The 22,931-nt window shown below is 43.4% G+C and overlaps 1 protein-coding gene across 41 annotated transcripts in view; it reads left to right on the forward strand.

The window, feature by feature from the left end:
- FOXP1 (forkhead box P1) overlaps positions 1–22,931 on the forward strand; it is a 1,129,017-nt gene that overhangs the window by 951,637 nt on the left and 154,449 nt on the right. For 6 of the 41 annotated variants that reach the window (XM_085624928.1, XM_085624935.1, XM_085624930.1 and 3 more), the window contains exon 1: positions 21,360–21,488. The exons of 23 other annotated variants lie outside the window; for them this stretch is intronic. Coding sequence is in view for 5 of the 18 variants with exons in the window: in XM_085624942.1 (XP_085481068.1) it covers positions 22,510–22,560 (51 nt within the window). In the remaining 13 variants the exon portion in view is untranslated. Of the gene's footprint in view, positions 1–21,359; positions 21,489–21,649; positions 22,561–22,931 lie in introns of those variants that run through there. 12 more of the 41 variants (XM_085624946.1, XM_085624941.1, XM_085624945.1 and 9 more) reach the window with 9 other exon arrangements.

Consider the following 22,931-nt stretch of genomic DNA (forward strand, 5'->3'; position numbering starts at 1 on the left):
TAGCAAATCCCACATACATTGCATTTTGCGATTCTCAAATTGCGATTCACTGAAAATCGCAATTGGAGAATCGTAAAACTCTATTTTGATACATATTGGTCGATGTCCTGTAGAATTCAATGGAATTCAACTTGCTTCAAGGCACTGCAGTGACTGTAGAAAATTATGCAATACCCTCCTTTTAGAAGGAATCTAAACTGAAGAGTGACTTTGCCGGTGACAGGTGTCCCACTTAGAAAACCAACCCAAATCCGGAATAAAAGGAATGAATTCATATGTACTACCTGTGGTATATTATTTTTTTTTTTGTCCTCATATTACGTGCTTAGCTCCAATCTATCAAAACCAAAGGACCGCCACAGAGCAAAGGAAAGAGTGGTCGAGTGCAGTGCTGTCTCAGCTTATAGCTGGTAGGAGAAAGTTCATTCGGGAGGGAAGAAGACCGGTTCCCCACAGCAACAATCGCAACAGCCAAACATGATTTTGCTTAGGGAAGTGCCTCCGGAGATAGTGCCCAAGTTATCGAGACCCCCATAGCTCCAAGACTGTTGGTCATGGCAGCGAGGATAAGCAATGTACGTGTTAATCATAGGACCTGGGAAAAAAAAAAAAAAAAAAAAAAAAAAACCAGGTTTATCGCTGCTATCCGAGCATTGCCCAAAAAGCTCTCCTATTGGGGTTTCCTGCTCTGGCGAGATCGAGTTTGGAAATTTGAAGAAGTGAAACTCGCCATTCATGCTCTGTAGGTGGTTGAGCATCTTTCCAATGCCTACATATCTCCCTACGCGCCGCTAAAATGGAGTAGAATGTTAGATTGGTTGCGGCATTGCGGATTTTACTCTTGAGACCAAATATAACAAGAGCTAGGTCTATGGAGATACGTTCACCCAGAAATTGTGAAAGCTTATTACTAATGGCTTCCCAAAAAGCGGATAAATTTGGACAATCATAAAACATATGAGTGTCTGATGCTGCAGTTAACCCGCATCTTGGGCATAAGACTGGGCCTGTTAAAGAAAACTTAGTCAACCTCTGAGGGGAATAGTATGCCCTATGTATAGTGAATAAGTGGTTTCTACGAAGCCATGCCGGTTTAACTAGGTCCCAAAGCATTGAGCAAGAGGCTATCCAAAGTTCTTCAACATCTACGCCTGGCATTAGTTCAGCCCATAGTGACGTCGGTAGATGAAAGTTAGCATCTATTTCATCGATTATTTTGTTATACCAACATGAAATTTCTTTTTTTGCGGCGGGGCTTTCCATGAGGCAAGTTACCAAGTCACTATTGCCACCTATAGGCAGCTTACTAATCCGTGCTGGCTGCTCTTTGTATGACTGTGACCAGCTGGAGATCTGAATATATTTAAATCTCGAGAAACTTGTGCCTACTTTGTTTGTTAAATAGTCCCATGGAAGTAATGTCCCATCCATAAACAGGTCATCCCACCTATTTATACCTGCCTCTATTAGCGGGTTAGTCAGGGCATCTGTTGTCCATGCGGGAGGGACGGGTAGATCCCATATGGGAGCCCTCCCAGAATAGTATCCAACATTTATCGCATGCCTCACTTTATACCAAGTAGATGCAATCCCTTGTAAAACTTTCAATTTTATTTTCTTGAAGAATTTGGGGTCACCAAATTTAAACAAGAATGCAGATTGGTCTACTCCTTCACATTCAAGTAATGTAGAAAAAAGAAGGCCCAGCCCTGTTAAAGTAGGGGTTTTAAGTAGCATACGTGTGTGCGTGAGCTGAAAAGCCCATGCATAAATTTGGAGATCTGGGCCAGCCAACCCTCCCTTCTCCCTCCGTCGCCTGATTTTTTTCCACGAAATTCTTGGGCTCTTACTATTCCAGATAAAGCTGTTTATCGCGCTCTGTAGCTTTACAATCAATTTTGAGTCAAAAAAAAGTGGAATAGAGTTAAACAAAAAAGAGACTTTAGGTAAGATACTCATCTTCACTAAGTTAACCTTTCCCAAAACAGTGAGAGGAAGATGTGACCAGTCTCTCATATGTTTCCGGCACTCTGCAGCTATTTTGTTGAAGTTAAGTGAAGCAATCAAATTAATGTCTTTAACTATATTGATCCCCAGATATCGAAGTTGGGTTTTAGATGTGCCATTGTTGCCAATTGAGTTACTATTCCAGGACATTGACTCTGTCTTTTGGGCATTAATCTCATACCCAGAAACTTTACCGAATTTTAGAGCCTGGTCAATTATCTCTGGGTATGCTTCATCATAATTCGTTGTAAAAATCATAATATCATCTGCATAAAGTGCCACCTTTTTATCCCAACCACCAAAAATAAAAGGTTTAATCAGTATACTGTCTCTTAAGATTTGGGCAAAGGGTTCTATATAGACATCGAAAAGAAGGGGTGACAGGGGACAGCCCTGCCTAGTTCCCCTCGTGACCCTGAAGGTCTCAGTCAAACCCCCGTTTATCAAAAGTGAGGCAGATGGGCACCTATATAACAAATTCAACGTTCTCAAAAATCTGTCCCCCACATTGAACTTCCTCAAGGCCTCCGACAGGTACAACCAGTTCACCCTGTCGAAGGCCTTTGTTGCATCCAACGTGAGGACATCCAGAGGGATAGCCTCCTTTATGGCGATGTCTATAGAGCCTAGTAATTCATACGTGAGCTCACAAAGCTGTCTCCCCTTAATAAACCCTTTTTGGTTATGTGCTATAATGTCTGGCGCCACCCGACCCAACCGTTTGGCCAGTATGGTGGCAAAGATTTTATAGTCGGCATTTAATATAGAAATAGGCCGATATGAGCCGCAGTCTGTGGGGGGTTTGCCGGGCTTCAAAATAAGGGTTATAGAGGCATTGTCCCATGATTCAGGTGGTATTTCGCCATGTCTTAGTATTTGGTTAAAAAGAATCACTAAAATTGGAGAGACCTGAGTGATAAGCTTTTTATATATTTCACTTGGCAAACCGTCAGTGCCTGTAGCCTTTCCTCCCTTTGCTCTCCTTATTGCCTCTTCTACCTCTATAATAGTTATCTCCTCGTCCAAAGAGTGGTTCTGTTCTGGTGTTAGAGATGGTAGAGAGATACCTTCTAGCCAACTCAAGATGTCATTCTGGGTAACGTGTAAGTCATCTTTATAGATGGATTGAAAGAAATTTCTAAAAACTACTCTAATTTCATCATCCCTTGAAAAGGTGCCCTCCGTGGATGTAACAGACGATATGTTGTTTCGAACCCGGTCTGATTTAATTTTCCAGGCAAGCAATTTCCCTGCTCCCTCCCCGTATTGGAAATGCGAAAGCTTACTTGCCTCCCATCTCTGAAGGACACGTTTCTCTAGAACTGCGGATAATGAGTGCTTCAGCCTGTCCAACTCAGCGTGTTTTCCGGCGAGGTCGTTGTCATTGTCAATTACTCCTGTATTATCTATATCGGCCTGTACTAATAAGATATTGTTTTCAATAAGGGTTACTTCCTCTGCATATTGTCTTCTTCTATAGGCCACTTTGTTTTTAATAAGACCTCTCAATGTACATTTAAATGCATCCCATAAAATTCCTATTGGGGTTGTACCGATATTGGTGTTAAAAAAGTGGCGGGTTTCTGACTGTAGAAATTCGATATCCTCTGTTGTTCTGAGTAAAGACCTATCAAAGGACCACATTCTTATTAGAGGTGGCGTGTCCAACTTTAATTCTAACACTATTGCAGAGTGGTCAGAAAGATGCATTGGATTATAGTATATTGAAGTAATATTATCAGCCAGAACTCTACTAGTGAGAATAAAATCTATTCTTGATTTGTGTCTATACTTCGAGTTCCTGAATGAAAAATCCTGCCTTAGACCCTCCCTAAACCGCCAAATGTCGATAAAATCGTACTGGTTCATTAAGCCTACTAAGCAAGATCTAGATTTAGAGGTGGTTTTTTGTCTGCTGTTAGGGGATTTGTCAAGAAGAGGATTTAAAGTGATGTTAAAATCCCCAGCTATAATCACCGGGTCTGGGAAATTTAGCAAATGATTGAAAAGGGTTTTCAATACAGAGGGGTCATCGATATTTGGACCATAATAGCCCACTAATGTTACCTTTGCTTCTCCCAACTCTACTGCTGCAATGACCCAACGCCCTCCAGGATCCACTTTCTGTTGTTTTATCTTAAACCTTACTGATTTTTTGAAGAAGATTGAGACCCCCCGTATGTTAGACCCTTGTGTTGTGGAAATAGAAGATTCTATCCATCTATTCCTTTGGACCAACTCGTGTATCTCACTTTCTGTTAGGTGTGTCTCCTGGAGGATAATGATCCCCGCATCCGTATCACGGAGATATTGCATAATTTTATTCGCTCGGGGCTTGGTGCGGAGACCATTAACATTCCAGGATAGTAAATTAAGTCTACTCATTGTGTTGTAGCTTTAGGTTACTCGGTAAGACTAACTGTAGACCTAATGAAGTATATGGCTGTCTGTATAGATTCATGTTATCTGAGATAAGATGAGTATAAAAACTTATAACTACAAACTTAATTAAACGCAAAGATTGGAGCTCTTTTATGAAAGTGTGCTTATGCCCCACCACCCCCCCACGCCCAACCCTCCCCCCCTGGGAAAACCCTGTGCTCACCACCCGGAAGAGTTTCCGGAAGTAAGTGCCCCTAGCTCTTCCCCGTCTCGACCCTGTGTGCCTCTACTATATTTAGTGTGAACTCGCCATTAAATATTCACACATATTATAGGCAAGTACTATTCTTATGTGTATTTATTTATTTTGTGTGTTTTCCCCCCCCCTTTTTTTATTTTTTTATTCTTATTCTTTTTATATCCTTCATTCCTTTTTTTTTTTTTTTTTTTTTTTTTTTATTCCCTTATCCTTTATGTTTTTTTTTTTTTTTTTTTATATTTTCCCTTTTTTTTTTTTTTCCTCTTTCCTACCTGTGGTATATTGTAAAACTCCATGAATGCTGTGCGATGCTCCGTAAAACCATGATCTGACATCAGAAATCATACAAAAAAAGATACAGACTTTATAGACGATTTTCCTGCATGTTTTTTTAACTTGAGGAGCTCATATTGCTGACGTACATTTTCTTGATTGGGTTAACCACTACACACTGGATTTAACTATGCACTGATACATTTTTAGATGATTTTATATTCCTTTATTAATATTGGATCATACTGCAAAATATTCAAATTTGTAATGGGTGCCAATCTTCCCTTAAGTATATTGGTATACTGGTGCATTTATCGTAATGCCAACATGTTGGGACAACTGGCAACATATTAATCTCTAAGTGAACTGGACTGGAGTCTTTATTAGGAGTGCCCCTATATCTTGTTTCGGCCTCAAAGGGCATTTGCACCCTGAATCAGGATAATAAGTAGTGTGCATCTACTGCATTTCTTGGTTGTTGTCTCTTGCAAATACCACCACAAAATACTTGCGAAATATACATTGAGAAAATAAGTCAGAAACAGAAAAAACATGTGGTAAGCTAATTGTGCAACCTTTGATAAGCCTCATTCGACCTCCCCGACTCCTAATTGACCAGTTATGCTGAAGTTAGGTATACCACACTTAGGCAGTAGGGGTGTCTCCCCGGTAGTACCAAAATAGGAGGGTGATCCTCATGAGTATTAAAGTACCTTAATTAGAGTGTTAGGAGTCGGTCTTTTCTGCACCTTTTGTAGTTTCTTGAAAATTGAATATATGCTCAACATTAGCAGAATATTGACAGATATGGAAAATAGCCCTCCTTTTTGTATAGTGAAGCAGTGAATGTGGCTGGGTTTGAAGAAGGTGCCAGTTTAGAAGAAAAGTGTAGTTTTGGACTTCCTGACGTGGGGTCTTGCTGACCTCTGCTGCTTTATTTGAAATGTTAGCCAGTTTACCAACAGACTTTTTTTCATCTTGTAAAGTTCCCAGCTTTGTCTCCCCTTCCTCATTTGTATTTGCAATTGCGTCGAGATTAGATGTGACTTTGGGTTCTTGTATTTTTTAGCTAATGGAATGTAAACTAATTCTTTTTTTCCGCTTTACCGCCCTGTTTTTTTACCGTCTCTTATTCGTTTTGGTTCCTTGTTTGTATTCTTTTCCATTGTTCATATTGAATTGTACCCTCGTTATTGAATTTGTACAGCGCTTAGACATAAGTGCTTTAGAATTCCACCAAAATAAATAAAATAAATGCATTCACCGTGGTACTACAAGTAAAATGAGATGAATCTGGTGCCTGACGAGTCCAAAGCAAAAATTGCATTTGTCTGTTGTGACTCTTCCTGACCTCTAGATGGCAGAACAAAGTAGGCAGCTAGTGCTTTATTTTCCACATCAAAAATGCATTGTTATGTCAACGCTTCATGAACACGCAATATATCGCGGGAAGACAAACAGAGTGACAGTTTGCCATGCATAGCACTTTCATTAGTTATTTACTTGGCATATCTTGTTAATTAGCTTCTAATAAGTTAAGGTCACTGTTGAATAATATGAAATAACCTGGTTTTATGGAGCACCTGCTCCCCTGCTTTGTGATTTCATAGCACTGCACATAATAATAATACTGAACTCAGTTGTGCTCCTTTTATCAACCTTGAAAGGATGAAAGGCAGAGTTGTCTCGCAGTGATTCTAGTCTGTGATCTGCATCTCACGCAAACTTTTCTCGCCGGCGAGTACCAAGCTTCCTGTTCTCTCTTGCCAGGTTTGAATATTATAGGCTCTACGGCGACTTTCCCCTGAAGATAAACCCCGCTTGCTCTAATATTGAACACTTAAACCAGGTGTTATAGAATTTGTGTTTCAACTTTAACTATAAAACCCTAGGAGACATGGCGAAGAAACAGCATTCGCTAGGACACAGGGCATATATATTACATGGCAACTGTAAAAAAAAAAAATATACCATTTTAAGTTTTTAAAGAGAATTGAACCTAAGGTGTATGGGAAAGGGCATTTCTTGTGGCAGAGTAATAGGGATTAAAAGTGATATTAAGCCGGCTGCCTGAAAATGCTGGCGCGGCTTGAAGGTGTGATATGTTTAGAGTTTGGATGGGTCATGAAGTGCCAACTGCAGTGCCATAAACCACTGGCTGCCAGCTAGTTTGCCAACATAGTTAAGTACTGACCCCACGTGAACTGCTGGATTTACACTTCCCAGCTGAAAATTACTAATGCGAGCTAATATGTCCTTAGTTAATAAGGTTAATAGCTTCCTGAGATAAAATGTATTAATCATTTGCTTACAATTTATGCTTTATTCATACCAAACCAAAATGTTTTGTAGAAAAAATTCCACAACAGCCATGACACTGTGATTCCATCAAAACCCCAATCACACCCCTGTCTTAAGAAAATCTGCTGAAAATCAAGTCTTCTCTGGCAAATTTTGTCTCTTTGGTGTAAATGGAATTGAACAGTGCAGTCTCAAATGGAACGTCGTAAATTCCCTAAAATTGAAGAGATGGTGGTATGCAAGGCAAGATTCCTAGCCATTCTCTCCAACTCTTCATTGGAGGAGATGTGCACACTACTAAAAGCTCTGGAGACATATCTCTTGAACCTTATCCCTCTCAGCCTGGGCATCCCAGACTGAGCCGCCCATCTAAGCAAGCAACAAGTATTGATCACTGACCTGGAGGTTTGAGTCAGAGACCCTCCCAAGTTTGATAGCTTTCATTAGCTCCATTCAAGTTCAGGGGGAAATCAAGCTGAAAAAATATGGTAGTCGTCTTTGAGGTCACTCACTGTAAGGGTCATGTCTTTGTTCAAGAAAAAAAAACACTATTTGCCAAGGACAAAAAAGAGCAAATATAAACCCTTCCCATTGTATATAAAGTTCTATCCTAACAGGAAAGGGACAGAACAAATGTACATCATGGGTACGAGGGATAGCCCTGGAAGGTGAGACACTTCCAGATCATGTTCAACATTTAGTGGGAGACTGGAGAGCTAGGTGGTGGGACAAGGGCTTCTGGAATTTATAAATCGCTGTTAAAACCTGATGAGCTGCTTCTTGGAAAAGTGTCTCTTTAGATCCTCTCTTTATTGCACCAGTGATGGTAAAGATTGTTGTGAAAGAGAATGTTGCTTCAAACCCTTACTACATTGATGGCTAAAGCTTGGCCTATTAAGTTCATACCACTTAGTTTCGGGACTGGCGCAGCCTTGGCTTCCTGTGTTGGTAACTTTTTGGGGCTAAGTAGACCAGTGCGCCGGATCTTACTATTTAGTTGGTGATGCAGCAGCTTTTGAAAGTAGTACTTGCTAATTGAGCCTATAGATGCCATCGATCCTCCCCTTGGATTTTTAAATAGCCTGTGCCAGTTTCCAGTCACTCAAGCATCCCAGAATGGTAGTTCTCAACTGCATGTCACAGTAGCCCCACCAGGATGGTAGTCCCTGAACTTGTTTCCCGAGTTATGTACAAATGTTCTTAATATTTTTCTCTAGCTTATTTTTCCACGATTGGCTTGATAAGATGCATTTATTTAATTTAATTTATTCACAACCACCCTCTATAAAATTCACAATAAAACAAAAGTCTGCATTATGTTTTATTAAGAACGTTGTTCATAAACAATATTAGAACATCATTTAAAAACATATGCTGTTGGGCAGACCCTTGCACGTCCTACAGGTTCTGTCTGGTATCACAGTAAAAAATGTGTATATGTAAGAGAACATTAGGATAGAATTGAAATAACTCTATTAGCCATAGCACTAAAAATGGGAGCATAAATCATTTCCGTCTACTTTTAGCACAGGTCTAACTTTCAACTATCAATCAATCAAGCATAGCATTTATAAAGCGCACTACATACCTGGGAGGGTCTCAAGGCACTAAGGGGGGGAGGGACGCTGCTACTGTTCGAAGAGCCAGGTCTTGAGGAGTCTCCTGAAGGATAGGAGGTCTTCGGTCTGCCGCAGGCGGATGGGTAGGGTGTTCCATGTCTTGGCGGCGAGGTGGGAGAATGATCTGCCGCCGGTGGTCACTCTTCGGATGCGGGGGAAGGTGGCGAGGGCGCGGTCTGCGGAGCTGGCGGGTGGGGGTGTAGAGGCTGAGTCGGCTGTTGAGGTACGCTGGTCCGGTGTTGTGGAGTGCTCTGTGTGCGTGGGTGAGGAGTTTGAAGGTTATCCTCTTGTTGATGGGGAGCCAGTGCAGGTCTCTCAGGTGGGGTGTGATGTGGCTGCGGCGAGGGATGTCGAGGATCAGGCGTGCGGAGGGGTTCTGGATGCATTGGAGCCGTTTCAGGAGTTTGGCCGGGGCTCCTGCGGAGAGTGCATTGCCGTAGTCCAGTCTACTGCTGACGAGGGCCTGGGTGACCGTCCTTCTAGTTTCGGTGGGGATCCACTTGAAGATCCTGCGAAGAATGCGGAGGGTGTTGAAGCAGGAGGAGGAGACGGCATTGACCTGCTTCGTCATGGAGAGGGTGGAGTCGAGGATGACCCCTAGGTTGCGTGCGTGGTCGGTGGGTGTGGGGGGTGCTCCTAGTGCAGTCGGCCACCAGGAGTCGTCCCAGGCCGAGGGGGTGGATCCGAGGATGAGGACCTCCGTATTGTCTGAGTTCAGCTTCAGTCGGCTGTTTCTCATCCAGTCGGCGACGGCCTTCATTCCTTTGTGGAGGTTGGTTTTGGTGGTGAGGGGGTCTTGGGTGAGGGAGAGGATCAGCTGGGTGTCGTCGGCGTAGGAGATGATGTTGAGGTCATGCCGTTGTGCGACGTGGGCGAGCGGTGCCATGTAGACGTTGAACAATGTTGAGCTGAGGGATGAGCCTTGAGGTACACCGCAGATGATCTCGGTGGCTTCGGAGCGGAAGGGGGGAGGCGGACGCTCTGTGTTCTGCCGGAGAGGAAGGAGGTGGTCCAGTCCAGGGCATTCTCTTGGATTCCGGCGTCGTGGAGGCGTGTTCGTTGTGTGTGGTGGCAGACCATGTCGAAGGCGGCTGACAAGTCCAGGAGGATGAGGGCCGTGGTTTCTCTGTTGTCAAGTAGGGTCCTGATGTCATCGGTGGTGGCGATGAGGGCAGTTTCGTTGCTGTGGTTGCTGCGAAACCCGGACTGGGACGGGTCCAGGATGCTGTTCTCCTCCAGGAAGCTGGTCAGTTGTTTGTTGACGTCCTTTTCGATGACCTTTGCCGGGAACGGGAGCAGGGAGATGGGTCGGAAGTTCTTGAGGTCCTTGGGGTACGCCTTGGGTTTCTCGAGTAAGGCGTTGATCTCTGCGTGCTTCCAGCTCTCCGGGAAGGCCGCTGTTTCGAAGGAGATGTTGATGGTGAAAGTGTAAGAGTGAAAGTGTACTTTTGTATGACTATCTCAAGATTTAAGCAATCTGAAATCCAGTAATACAAGTTAAACATGATATGGGTCATTTACACATCAGCTATCCATCAGAGGTTTACAGTAGATGTTTTGCAAATATACTGTGCAAAACCAGCGATTTGTGGTAGTTCGAAATGGGTTCTGGTGAAATAATCCAGTATGTCAAATCTGTCACAGTACCTAAAATGAGGATTTCCGTAAAGTGCATACATGTTAAGACCTTAATACTGTAAGTGCCCGTTGTAAACATTGGATAAACTGTATTTATGGCAGTGGGTTGTGCACACCACGAAGTGAATAATCCCAATAGGTGCCAACAAAGTACAGCAGAAAAATGCCCAGCATAAGTCTTGTCAGGTGCATAACCACCATTTTTATATTTTATGGCAGGAGCTATAGAACCAATCAATCTTCCTGTTCAAATGAATATGCCATCAGAATTACTGTGCCAAAAATAAAATATAATCAGAATTTCTTTTATATTAAAATGAAGTGCCAGATATGTGTTTATATATTTATAGGGAATACACAACAGGTAACTGTGCAACATGGTCCAATATTACCATTGAAGCGTTCTAATGAGCTCGTACACTTCAGGACAAGGCCGAGTGGTTTGTAAATGTCACCAAAAACCCGAGATGACAATATCGAACAATACTACAGAGGTTACACATTATGCATTTTTTTATATCACTTGTTTATTTTGGGTAGCCCTTTTCGTCAAAGTGCATCTAACAATGTCCACTAATTGGAATTAGAATGCTTTGGTTTTGTTAACATCATTCATTAAATTATTTATGAAATAGCAGTGCTGAAGGCGAGGGGATATTTGTGATAACTGCATAATCATGGATGTATGACATTTGCCACATAATTTACAAATGTCACCATTAATATTGTTTCTAACTCAAATGGATAAAAATAATAATGCCACTGAAGGTATCACATGATTTCTTTTCTGCCAGATAATTTAGATAACCTTCCCACCTAATCCTAGTAGACTTGAAAAAAGTCAAGCTCAGCAGCCAGCCAGGTTTGGGCGCTTTGACGGTGAAGATGAAACCCATATGTCACAGAGAACTGTGAAATGTTTTCCATACTTCATAGTTCACTGTGAAACGTGGATCTTTATACCATTGTACTTTATGCGATAAAAGCACCCAAACATGCAAATGTCAGAATGGCAAATTTGGAATGGGGGACCAAAATATATTGAATCGTTGTCTTAATCATGTTGCAACAGTGGTAATTATGTGGCACATTCTCTGGCAGTATTATTTTCATCCCTTTGAGTTGGAAACAACATTTTTACGGAATCTGCATTTTATGCGGCATAAATTGTGAATCCATAGCTATAGGTTAAACGGTGCAGACACAGAATTACCATTGTCCATTGTTTTATCAAAAATGTATTCATTAAGAGTGAACATGCCTTACCTTTATTTTTCAAGTGGGTACCCATTGTTAGATGTACTTGGGAAAAAACGTGCTCTTTCAAAATAATTACCCAAAAAAAAATCTGATATATAAAATGCATAACAGGTGACATGTAATATGGTCCTGTAGTGCCATCTCGGGTTATGGTGACATTTACTACAAATTAATACAAGGTTGGAGGGACTGTGGCTTTTTGTAAGGTCCATCAAATGCAAAGAGAGGGACCCACACACAAAAGGGACAGGGCTTTGTACTAGACTTAACAGTCAAAAATAGATAGTTCCCTTGGAGGTAACTCGTCATTCAGATCAGCCTGCAAACATCAAATAACTTCACATGCATTCGCCCAGTCTTGAAAGAGCAGAGAACTCTATAGAATATTGAAATATTTATATCTCCAAATTTAATAAGAAATATTTTTCTTTTTTCAATATATCTGTTGAAATTAATTATAAATACCAATATAAAAACATGTACAACAACTATGAAAATAAAGTAGTAAAAATCAAGAAGTATATAAAAGGGAGAGACAACATATAAGACAATCATATTTGTCATAAAATCAAGTTAATTTGTAGGAATTCATAAGAACAACATATTGCAGAATCCAATTTCTTTTCAAAATGTGATTCTATGTTCCACAAATTTAACAAAGATCTATGCATCAACGCGTTTCGGTGGATTGTATAAGATAAATCCACCTTCTTCAGGAGATCAAAAAATATTAATCTCCTAACGATATTGTTATATAATCAGTGGGAAGCAATCAGATAAAAAAATTGCTTCACTTGAACATTTGACAGCAATAAAATGTAAAAGTGGGGACCTCTTTTTTAAATTTTATGTAGCTGTTCCGATTCGGGTCTAAATGTTTGATTCTATCAAAAAGAACTAGAAAGTGCTATATATTATCTAGCATCCTCATTGGGTATCCCAATATCAGGTTTCCATAATCACCTCCCAATATAGGTGTGATCAATCGCCTTTATGATGCCGGAGAAATAAAAAGAAGCTAAAAGGCTTTTCTGTATTGTTTTTGATGGGCAGAGAATGATGCTGTTACATCCGTCCCAGTGGCTAGAGACAGAAACGCTCTCTATATGCCAAGTTTCTCCACACATATGCGGCATCTCGAGCAAAGCATATAATAGATTAAATCGTCTATTTTAGCTATAGTAAGTGTTAGTTAAAATGTCATCATGCCTATTATAGTCCAGGAGGATCATGGTATTTCTTCAGGACCAAGAAGACCTTATTCTACTCCAACAGGGATCGACAGGTAAAGTGTGTGCTCTGCCAGTTAGAGCCAGGGGTAGGTCGGAAGCCCGAACAGCACTCCGATACTGACCGCCCGCACGCACAATAGCGTATGCCCTGACCGGTCCGAGTGGAGCCCTATGTTTTGAAAGTTCTGGGTCTGCCCCCAGGAGATATACTGAATATCCATGTAATGTATACAGGGCATGGTTTGCGCACACTTTACCTGTCCATTCCTGTTGGAGTAGTCCTGTTGGAGTAGAATAAGGCCTTCTTGTTCCTGACGAAATGCCATGATCCTCCTGGACTGTAATAGGTATGAAACATGTTTACCTTTTGACTTACACTTACTGTAGCTAAAATAGACCAATACATCTATTATATGCTCGACTCATGTTTTTTAACCATGACAAAGGGAACCAACCAATAAATTAAGGTTTCTTTTGGATCCCCTTAGTCATTTTTAATACACACCTTTCTTACCCATTCTACTCACATTTCCTCACTAATCCTCACAATTCACATCGGCAAAAAAGAAAAGAACTCCGGTAAAGAGCCCCCTTGAGGGGCCTGTTGGGCATTGCAGCTGCAGCCCAACAAGGAGCTGCCCGATTATGAAGCATGACACCCCACGGGGTGCGTGAGTGCCCTTGCTCCTAAAAGGAGCACTCAGCTTGACTCACCGCATTACAAGACCTAGATACCCACATAGGAACTGCACACTCCTTGTTCTTATATACATTTACTAAAACCCTCAATCTCAATATTCAACCGTATTAAACATTTGAAGATTCCGAGTTATGTATCTTCTCTCTTGCTCACGTGCGCACTCTCACTATATATATATATATATATATATGTATTACCTATTGGCGGTCACCAGTAGGTAGTTATAGTTAGGACCTAGTTTCCATAGGAAAAGCGTTTTTTGTTTTCCCAATACCTTTGGCGCAGGATGACGAATCTTCGTGAAATTTTTAAAACTTGTGAAGCGCTCCGGTCAGCTCCTATCCTGAAAGTTTCGGGGTGATTCAGTAAGCGGGGGCCAAGAAAAAAGGGGGATCCCAAAACGTGTTTTCTCCATGTTAGTTTCCATAGGAAACTTTAGACACGGCTACAGCCTGAACTGCTGAACTGAATTACACCAAATTTGGCAAAAAGGTAGCCCTTGTTTGAGAAAGAACTCTTTTTGTTAAATGGTGTTTAGTAGTTGCTGAGAAAATAAAAAAATAAAAGTTTCGATATCTATGGCTGCGGTGGATCCGCGGACTCTCCCGACCGCAAGCTTTATTCTAGTTGGCTGTCAACACTCTAAACCAGGAAGTGTTGGCAGCCATCTTGTGACTCGGTAGAACCGAGTCACAAGAAAACAGAAAAACAAACGCGTAAAACAAGAAAAGGGGGCAGGGTAGAAACACCCTGAGCCCCTAGGCCTGTTCCCAGCGCCAAAAAAAGCATTTATTTTTTTTAATTGGCAAAAGTCGCAGCGGATTCGCGGATCCCACGCTTTGTTATTATTTAGCCCCTGGGTGGGCCAAATCCCGGGGGCAATGTTTACATTGTGATTGGGGGGGCCCCCCGAGCCCCGGGGACCACCACCCCCGTTGTCTTTTCTTAAATATTTGCAGAGGGCACATGGCCTGCCCGCAGCCCCGGGGACCGCCACCCCCCAGGGCTGTTTTTTAAAAAAACATAAGGAACCTGCGTGGGGGGCTCGAGCCCCATCACACGCCCCAGGGACCACCACCTCTAACTATGTAAATTCGTTACGGACCCCTGAGCCCCGGGACCACCACCTCCCTGGGGCTTTGCCAATGTTGGGAGTGGGCCGCACACCCCCCCCTCCAGGAGCCCTTGATGGCCCTGGGGACTGCCACCCCCCAGGGCCGGCTCCTGCAGTGTCCTGGGGTGCCCACGCCATGTCAGCAGCTCCCCATGTGGAAAAGCAATGCCGGCTCCTGCTGGACGCAGAGAGCCGGTGGGACCGTGGGGGCATTGGTGCTCCCCCCATGGTCCCAACAGATAGGGCCTGCCCCGAGGGATGGGGTCCCCGGGGCTAGAAGTGGCCCAGGAGGGGGGCCACGCAGCCCCCCTCCATAAAAAAATAAGAAAAATGTGGCCATGCCCCGGGCATGGGGTCCCCGGGGCCGGAATTGGCCACAGGAGGGGAGCCCACGTGGCCCCCCTTCCCGTTCATTTAAAAAAAAAATGTTTTTAAAAGGGGTCTGGCCCTGGGGGATGGGGTCCCCAGGGCCCAAAAAAAGGGAAAAGAAGGGGGGCCACACAGCCCCCCCTTCTAAAAAAAAAAACAACAACTAAAAACACCGTGATCGTGCTGGAGGCCCTGCCCCCTCCCAGCAACACTCTGCAAATGCGCCCTGTGGCGCGTTTTAAATTGGGGAATTAATTCCCCTTTATTACTTGGGGTCCCTGGGGGCCAACTAGCCCACCAGGTACCTCCAGTAAGCGCCACAGGGCTGCATTGCAGAGAGGTGGTGCGTTTGCACAGTGGTGAAGGGAGGGGAGGGGCTGAGGTCACATATGTGCAAACGCCCTGTGGTGCGTTTTAAGTTAGGAAATTAATCCCCCTTCAATCCTGAGGGCCCCTGGGGGCCAACTAGCCCACCAGGTGCCTCCAGTAAACGCCACAGGCCTGCGTTGCAGAGAGGTGGTCCAGGCCACGCCCCTTTTTACACCTCTCTGCAGTGCAGCTCTGTGGCACTTGCTGGAGGTACCTAGTGGGCTAGTTGGACCCCAGGGGCCCTCAGGATTGAAGGGGACTTAATCCTCCAACTTACAACATGCCAGGGGGCATGTTTGCAAAGTGGTGAAGAAAGGGGACATGGCCTTTGTCTACCTCTCACCTATCCCACTGTGTGGGGCTTACTGGAGGGAAAAGGTAGGCTAGTTGGCCCCTAAAGGCCCCCCAGCAGTGAAGGGGAATTCATTCCCCATCCAAGAGCATGCCAGGGAGTGCGTTTGTAGAGTGGTGGGCAAAGTGGGCGGCCTGGTATGAGTACTTACCAATGCTGCTGTGTGGGACTGACTGGAGGTAGAAGTTTGAGAAATTGGCCCCCAAGGATGTCCTTGGGGGCCAACTACCCCTCTTGTTACCTCCAGTAAGTTCCACACAGTGGGATTGCTAAGACGTCTTCGGAGGCCATGGCCCCCTTTCTCTACCACTCTGCAAACGTGCCTCGTGGCAGACTACAGGATGGGGGATGAAGTCCAGTTTAGTCCTGAGGGAGTTTGGGGGCCAAGAAACCCTGCTGGTATCTCCTGTAAGTCCGACGCAGCGGAATTACTGAGCGTTTGTTGGACGGACCCTTTCTCCACCACTTTGCAAACGCGACTACTAGTTAAAGTAGCATATTTCTAAACCTCTTAACCCCCTGCCCTATTATGTACTAGGTCCTTACAGAGGAGGTTATGCTAATCACAGGGGTACCCCAGCGCATAGTGTTCCCTAGTGTATGTAGGTGTTTTCACAGTATTCTAAGTGTCTTTTAGCATAGCACTGGCTCTAGGCCTGGTTAGTCAGTCAGTTACCACCAGTACCCGTCTGAAAAAGTTGTGGGCACAGGATGATTTTGCAACAAGGCCTCGTTCTGCTCCTCTGTTGGTTCTTTCTGCACATGTCTTGCTTCTTCCTGCACTTTTCTTCATCTTTGTGGACTTCTGTTGCTTCTTTCTGCATTTCTTTTGCTTCTTTATGTGCGTTTTTTCTTCTTTTTTCACATATACTACCTCTGTAGGCATAGTTAGAAACTAGCATTTAAAAAACCTTAGCAATTCACTTAAAAAAACATAGGTTTCAGGCACGTTATAGTTAGAAATTAGCATTTAAAAAACCTTTGAAATTCACTGAAAAAACCATAGGTTTCAGGCACGTTATAGTTAGAAAATTAGCATTTAAAAAACCTTTAAAATTCACTGAAAAAAACATAGGTTTCAGACACGTTATAGTTAGAAATTAGCATTTAAAAGACCTTTGATATTCACTGAAAAAAACATAGGTTTCAGGGGCGTTATAGTTAGTTGGACATTTGACTCGTACAAAACCATAGCAATTCCCCCATTATAGTTAGTTCAGCTGACTATAACTCGCGCCTCCGCAATGCACTGCTGATGATGCCATATATTACATCACTCATGACATGGTCAGTGACATCACTGATGACATCTCAAATGACATCACTGATGACATCACTGATGACATCATCCATGTGATAATTTCATGCATCTTCTCAGACCCGAATATAACTTTTGATACACCCACTCTAAATTACAGACTGCCATTCTCAAAATCATAGACACTCCAACACTAATAACTACATACCCACTCACTGATTCTTAGCTCTACACCCACATCCACTCACTCACCCGTACAGTCACTCATACTTAAGGTCACTCAGTACAGGACTAACATATGCACTCATACACCTATATAGACACTCACACACCGCCACTCATCCATAGAGGTACTCCCACATCTAGTCAGTCATGCAAATAATTAATCACACTCCCATTTACTCACCTATACAGTTATACACACACCAGCTCACTTACACATACAAATACTAGCACATTCTTACGCACTTATATAATCACTGATACAAGCACACCCTCATCCATACAGTCACTCTCACAATCACACACTCACTTATAGCCATTTATATACTCTAACACACATATATACTGCCTTTCACAAATGTAGTTACTCACACATGTACCACTGAGATATACCTTCACTCACTAAAACACCCATATACAGACTCACCCACCCATACAGTCCATCACAGATGCCCTCTTGAAACCATGCACCCAGTGAATCACCCACTCACACATCTATGCAGAGTCACACACACCCCACCCACACAAACACTCACGCACCCATACAGATACTCAGACAACCAATCAATAACTCATATAGACACTCATCTAGCTATTCACAAACCCATGCAGCCGCTTACACACCAACAGACAGACGGATACAGACATTCACACAGTTTAGTCACTAACCCATGCATTCAGTAAGACACGTTTAATCACTCACTTACACAGTCAGTCACGCACCTACTAAATCATCCATTCAGACACTTATACATGCAGCAGGTTTGGAACTACACTATGGCTCATTATATACCAGAGTGGTTCATTGTGGCAGGGCAGCTGTCAATTAGCCACAGTAGTGGTTAAAATGTCTCAGTAATGCTCAGTATGCCAATTAGGTTCAGTATGTCTCGGTGGCTCCAAATGCCAATGAGCAGGTAGATTATAAGATTAAAACCAACATACCAGGGTGGTTCAGTGTGTCTAGGTGCCTCTCACTATGACACAGTGCTGATTAAAGTGCCAGACTAAGGCCCAATATGCCTGGGTGACTCTTTATATAACACAGTTCACAAGCCATGCTAGTGCTTCACGTGTCACGGAGGTGGTCCGTATGCCAGGATGCCTCCTAATATTGTAGGACACAGACTAAAATTTCAAAGAGTGGCTACTTTGCCAGGTCATTGTTAAATATGCAGGATGAGGCCAATATTTTAAAAGTACTGCGCACTATGGCAAGTGGTTTCTCTGTATGGAAGAATGATGCTTAATTAGCCATATTGCTTTGAAGTATGTCATGGCACCTTTCAGTGTTGGGGTGTACTGGAAATATACCTGGGTGCCTGTCTGTGTGCCAGAAGGCTTATCATTATGCCAGGGGTCATTTCATCACGCCATATCAGTACTTGACATACTATTGTGTCTGTCTCTATCGCAGTGGTCATGTGTCAAGGTGTCTCTGTGGGGCATTCTGCTGCCCAATATTCAAGTGTTCCCTACAACGCGTCAGGGTGTTGCCAATCTGGCATGGATACTGCTCAGTGTTCCAGGGTGTGCCTTTTGCTATTCTCTTTTGGTGCTTAACCATCAAGGCTGCCATCTCCTGGCGGAGCTGAGAGGGCAGGGGAGGGGTCACAGTGGCCTGGGAAGCATCATGATGGACTTCTACTTTGGTCAGGAGAGAGATAGCAAGTGCACCTTTGGCCCACACTTCATGGAGTGCAAAAGCAGCAGTTCTCATGCTTTCCCTTTCTCCAGGTTTCAGAGCTGTGTAAAGAAGCCCCTGGGGGGGGGGGGGAATGGGTGGGACAACAGATAGGAACTGTCTCCTGACTGCTGGTGCCTCCTGCCATCTGCATTGGTGGCAATACATTTGCATCAGAAGGTCGCCAGCGGTTGACTACGAAACACCATCAAGATAACTGCGACCTCAAACCTGCATTACTGAAAGTTCCTTTCCACCTGTTCCTTGGACGCTATTAGGTTTGTTACTGTCCACAATCCAAAACCATGTCTGCCCCTTTGTGATCCATTCTATAATGCAAGAACTCGGGTGCAATCTTCTTCCCAGTTGCTTTACATCAGTGCTGTGTTGTGTGTGTGGCCCTACTCGCTGATTTTCATAGGAAATATGTTTGCAACCCGGTGGTGTTTTATTGTGTTAGCAGTCAGCAGAAACTTTTGACAAGAGTGTGGGTCTTATTGTGTCCAAACACTGGAAAGTAACCCATCGCACTACAAGATGGTGATCTCTGAGAGCATTCCATACCCATGCGCTACGTTTGCTTTTTGGTCCCCTCCTATGTTAAGTTGGAGTGCCTTTAACTTCTACTCTGATGTCTGCCATAGAACCTGTTCCTACAGCTGCACAGGTCAGTAGACTGAGCATTGTTTCTTTTGGTACAATTGTACAAAGTTCAGTTTGAGACAGTGGAAAATGCTCATATTAGGAGACCAACTTTGATTGTTTTGACACGCGGCGTGAAATAACCAGGTGCATTACATTTCACCGAGCTGCTGAGTGCAGCCACAGAGCGATATTCAAATATGGCACCAATTACTAGTTGTTTCATTGCACTACATTCAGAATCTGTATTAATTGAACAATTCTCTATTTTCACCTATGTGTCCTTCCCCTTTATCCGTTCCGTTTGTGGCCAGGGAGGGGATTGTATGAAATTAATTGGGCCTGCTTGCCCGTCCTTTACATTGTGTATGTATATTTAAAAAGTGGACGAGAATTGTCCGCCATGTGCAAATGTAAATATCCAATCAACAACGGTATTTGACAAACTAACACTTTTGGGAATAAAGTTTTTTTTTTTATTATTACCATTTGCCACCCTGTCACTTCGAACTTGGGAACCGTTTAAAGGTTGTAGTCGAATACAAGGTATTGTGTCAAACGTTTGGTTTTCCTCAAAAATAGCAGTTCCATTTAATGTGCAGTCCTCCGCATCAGATGGTAAAATAGCCCAAACCTAAAATAGATGAAATAGCAAAGACGTAGAATGCGTAATCCCCGCAATTCTAATAGCAGTCGCTGTGGATTTAAGTATACACATATTTGTAATAACTCTAAGAAACTGAGACATTATCTATGTTAACCTGTGTTTAATAGAAGTAGAGCTATTTCCTTTACATATATAAAGTTGAAAGGTGCCCAAATGGCTGCTGGTGCCTATATGTAACCACGTAATCAAGTGTATAAATACATCACTGCACTGGAGGTGTATTTTCTGCCTTTGGACCTATTGTCACTCGGCTCACTCCCACGCCCCCTCCCTCGCAAAGCTGTCAAATAAACGCCAGAAGTGTGATCTTTGATGGTGAGTGCAGATTGTGTATGTGATACCACATTACCGCCAACAAACATCACTGATCTCTATTTAAAGCGCCCTCTTTGTCTTGTCCAGATAAAGAATATATTCCGAATGTCCGATACCTATAACTGTTTAGAAGATAAACACGTAGATTTCTAAATTATGTTTCCTGTGTCGGTGCAAATCATACTCGAAATGTTAAGAATGCTTTTAAACGCTAGAAACACAGGAAACATTGTATTTGTGTTTGTTGCAAATGTTTATTTTTTAATATTCAATTTTGATGTGTTTAACCAGGGAATTGAGGCAAATAAATAAAAAAAACATAATCCAGGATGTTAATTAGAGATTGTGCGCCCACTCTTTTTTTTTGGGGGGGGGGGGGTATTTTCCTCTTTCTGCATGTTACAGGCGAAATCTGTAAACAAAGTGTTTGTATAACATGAGTTGCTTTTTAATAGTTACATTAATATATGTGCCGCTCTCTATGCACCGAAGAGTTGGGTCAGAGGGTTAACAGCATTTAACTACTGTTACTTTAGAGAGAAACGCGTTTTTTCCTCACAAAAGCATTATTTCACCTGCCGTCAGTGGAAAGAGGAGGCCCATTGTGTGGAGTGTTTGAACTGATTCTGTTTAGAGGCTGGTTGTGATTGGTGGAGCAGGGCGTGGCTGATTGGGTAGTTTTGCATCTTGTCAGCCCAGAAGCACCCTTGCGCGTGCAATCTGTCTGTAACCTGAGGACGTCGAAGACTGTACACCAGGCAGCCCTTAATAGAGCTTCATGGCCCAGCACTCTGTTTGTGGTGGCAGCTAAATGGAGTTTGTCAGGTTTGTCAATATGATTGATTTTGTGATATTTTTTTTATGTGTGCGTGTCTTCCCCGCGTAAAACTTGACAGGTTAATTTTGTGTAAGTGAGGAAAAAGGGGCGCTGCGCGTTTAAATTGTATTCGCAGCCATCTGTTTACCAAGTAGTTTACAGTCTCCCCGGAGCAGCCACGGCTCCGGGAGCCCTGGTGGCGGCGGGGGGGAGAGGCGCTCGCGCTGGCCCCACATGCTGCCGCTGCCCGGGAGACAATATGTTTGTAAATCTTTGTCTTATTTCACGTTTGCAGCCGCGCGGGGCCGGTGCGCACGAGGCGGAGCAGTGTTTACAGCTCGCGCCGGTTGCACTAGCTTCACGGGCGACTGCTGGCTCGCGGGCTCGTTTGTAACTGATTACAAACGCTTCTAAGTGAAACATAAGCGAGAGCAGCAGCGTTGCTTATTGTTTGCTGCGTGCCCACGATGCTGCTGCTGCGGGCTCGCTCCTCTCTGGGCTGTCCAGTCCAGGCTGTGTGCGTGCGCTCGCCTGGGTTTGAATTGGCTGCCCAGGCTGTGTGCGTGCGCTCGCCTGGGTTTGAATTTCACAGCACGGTCTCCTATTTGTTTGCTGCCCAGTTTGCCATGTGACATGCTTCTGAGTCGAGCGATTTTTTTGTGTGTTTTTTGACACCGGGCTGTGCTTGAGACTCGGGGAATATTTGTTGTAACAGGATCTAAACTGGAGTGTTAACCCTGCGCGATTTCGGTGCTCTGAACTGATTTTTTTTTTCTTCATATTTTGAGGGAGGAGGGAGGGGATTTAGGAAGTGGGAGGCAGGTTTAGAGCAAAGTGCACACTCTTCCTCTTCGGGATTAACTCCTTCGTGCCCTGCCTCTTTGTGAGTGGAAAGTAAGTTGCGAGCTTGTAGCGCAACGATACACAGCGTTTGGCAGACAGGGGAAGCGTCTCCCACCCTCCCAGCAAGCGATGCGTGTTGACTCGTCTCGTTTTTCACTCGGAAAGGGACACAGACTTCACGTTTAAATGACATGTCTCCGGATATTTAACGCGAAAAGTGGGAAAATGATTCCAAATGTAAGTTTTTTTTTAAACAATTTTTTTATTTATGCCTGAAAAAATTGAGATGTAAATGTTGAATAGTATCTTCACCTCAGAGTATGTTACCAGCGCTTGTTTTTCTTGGTTAACGTTTTTTTCTACATTCTGCATTAAAGTGACTGCATGCTTCATTTTATTTCATGGCTGTAGTTTAGTGCACGTTTTTTGTAAAACTGGGAACCCTAGCAAACTAGGCACATGCATTAGTTAGACCGGTAGTTTGTTTTGAGTGTAAAAGCGGGACTTTTAAGGGCTTTTCTTTGTTTCATGTTAGTTTTGGCACTTTTCGTGGCTGGGTGGACTTTTGAGTGAGGGAGCGAGGCGCCCGGGAGCACCCACCGAGGGCA

This window comes from Triturus cristatus, chromosome 9, assembly GCF_964204655.1.
Source record: "Triturus cristatus chromosome 9, aTriCri1.1, whole genome shotgun sequence".
NCBI classification, from domain to species: Eukaryota; Metazoa; Chordata; class Amphibia; order Caudata; family Salamandridae; genus Triturus; species Triturus cristatus.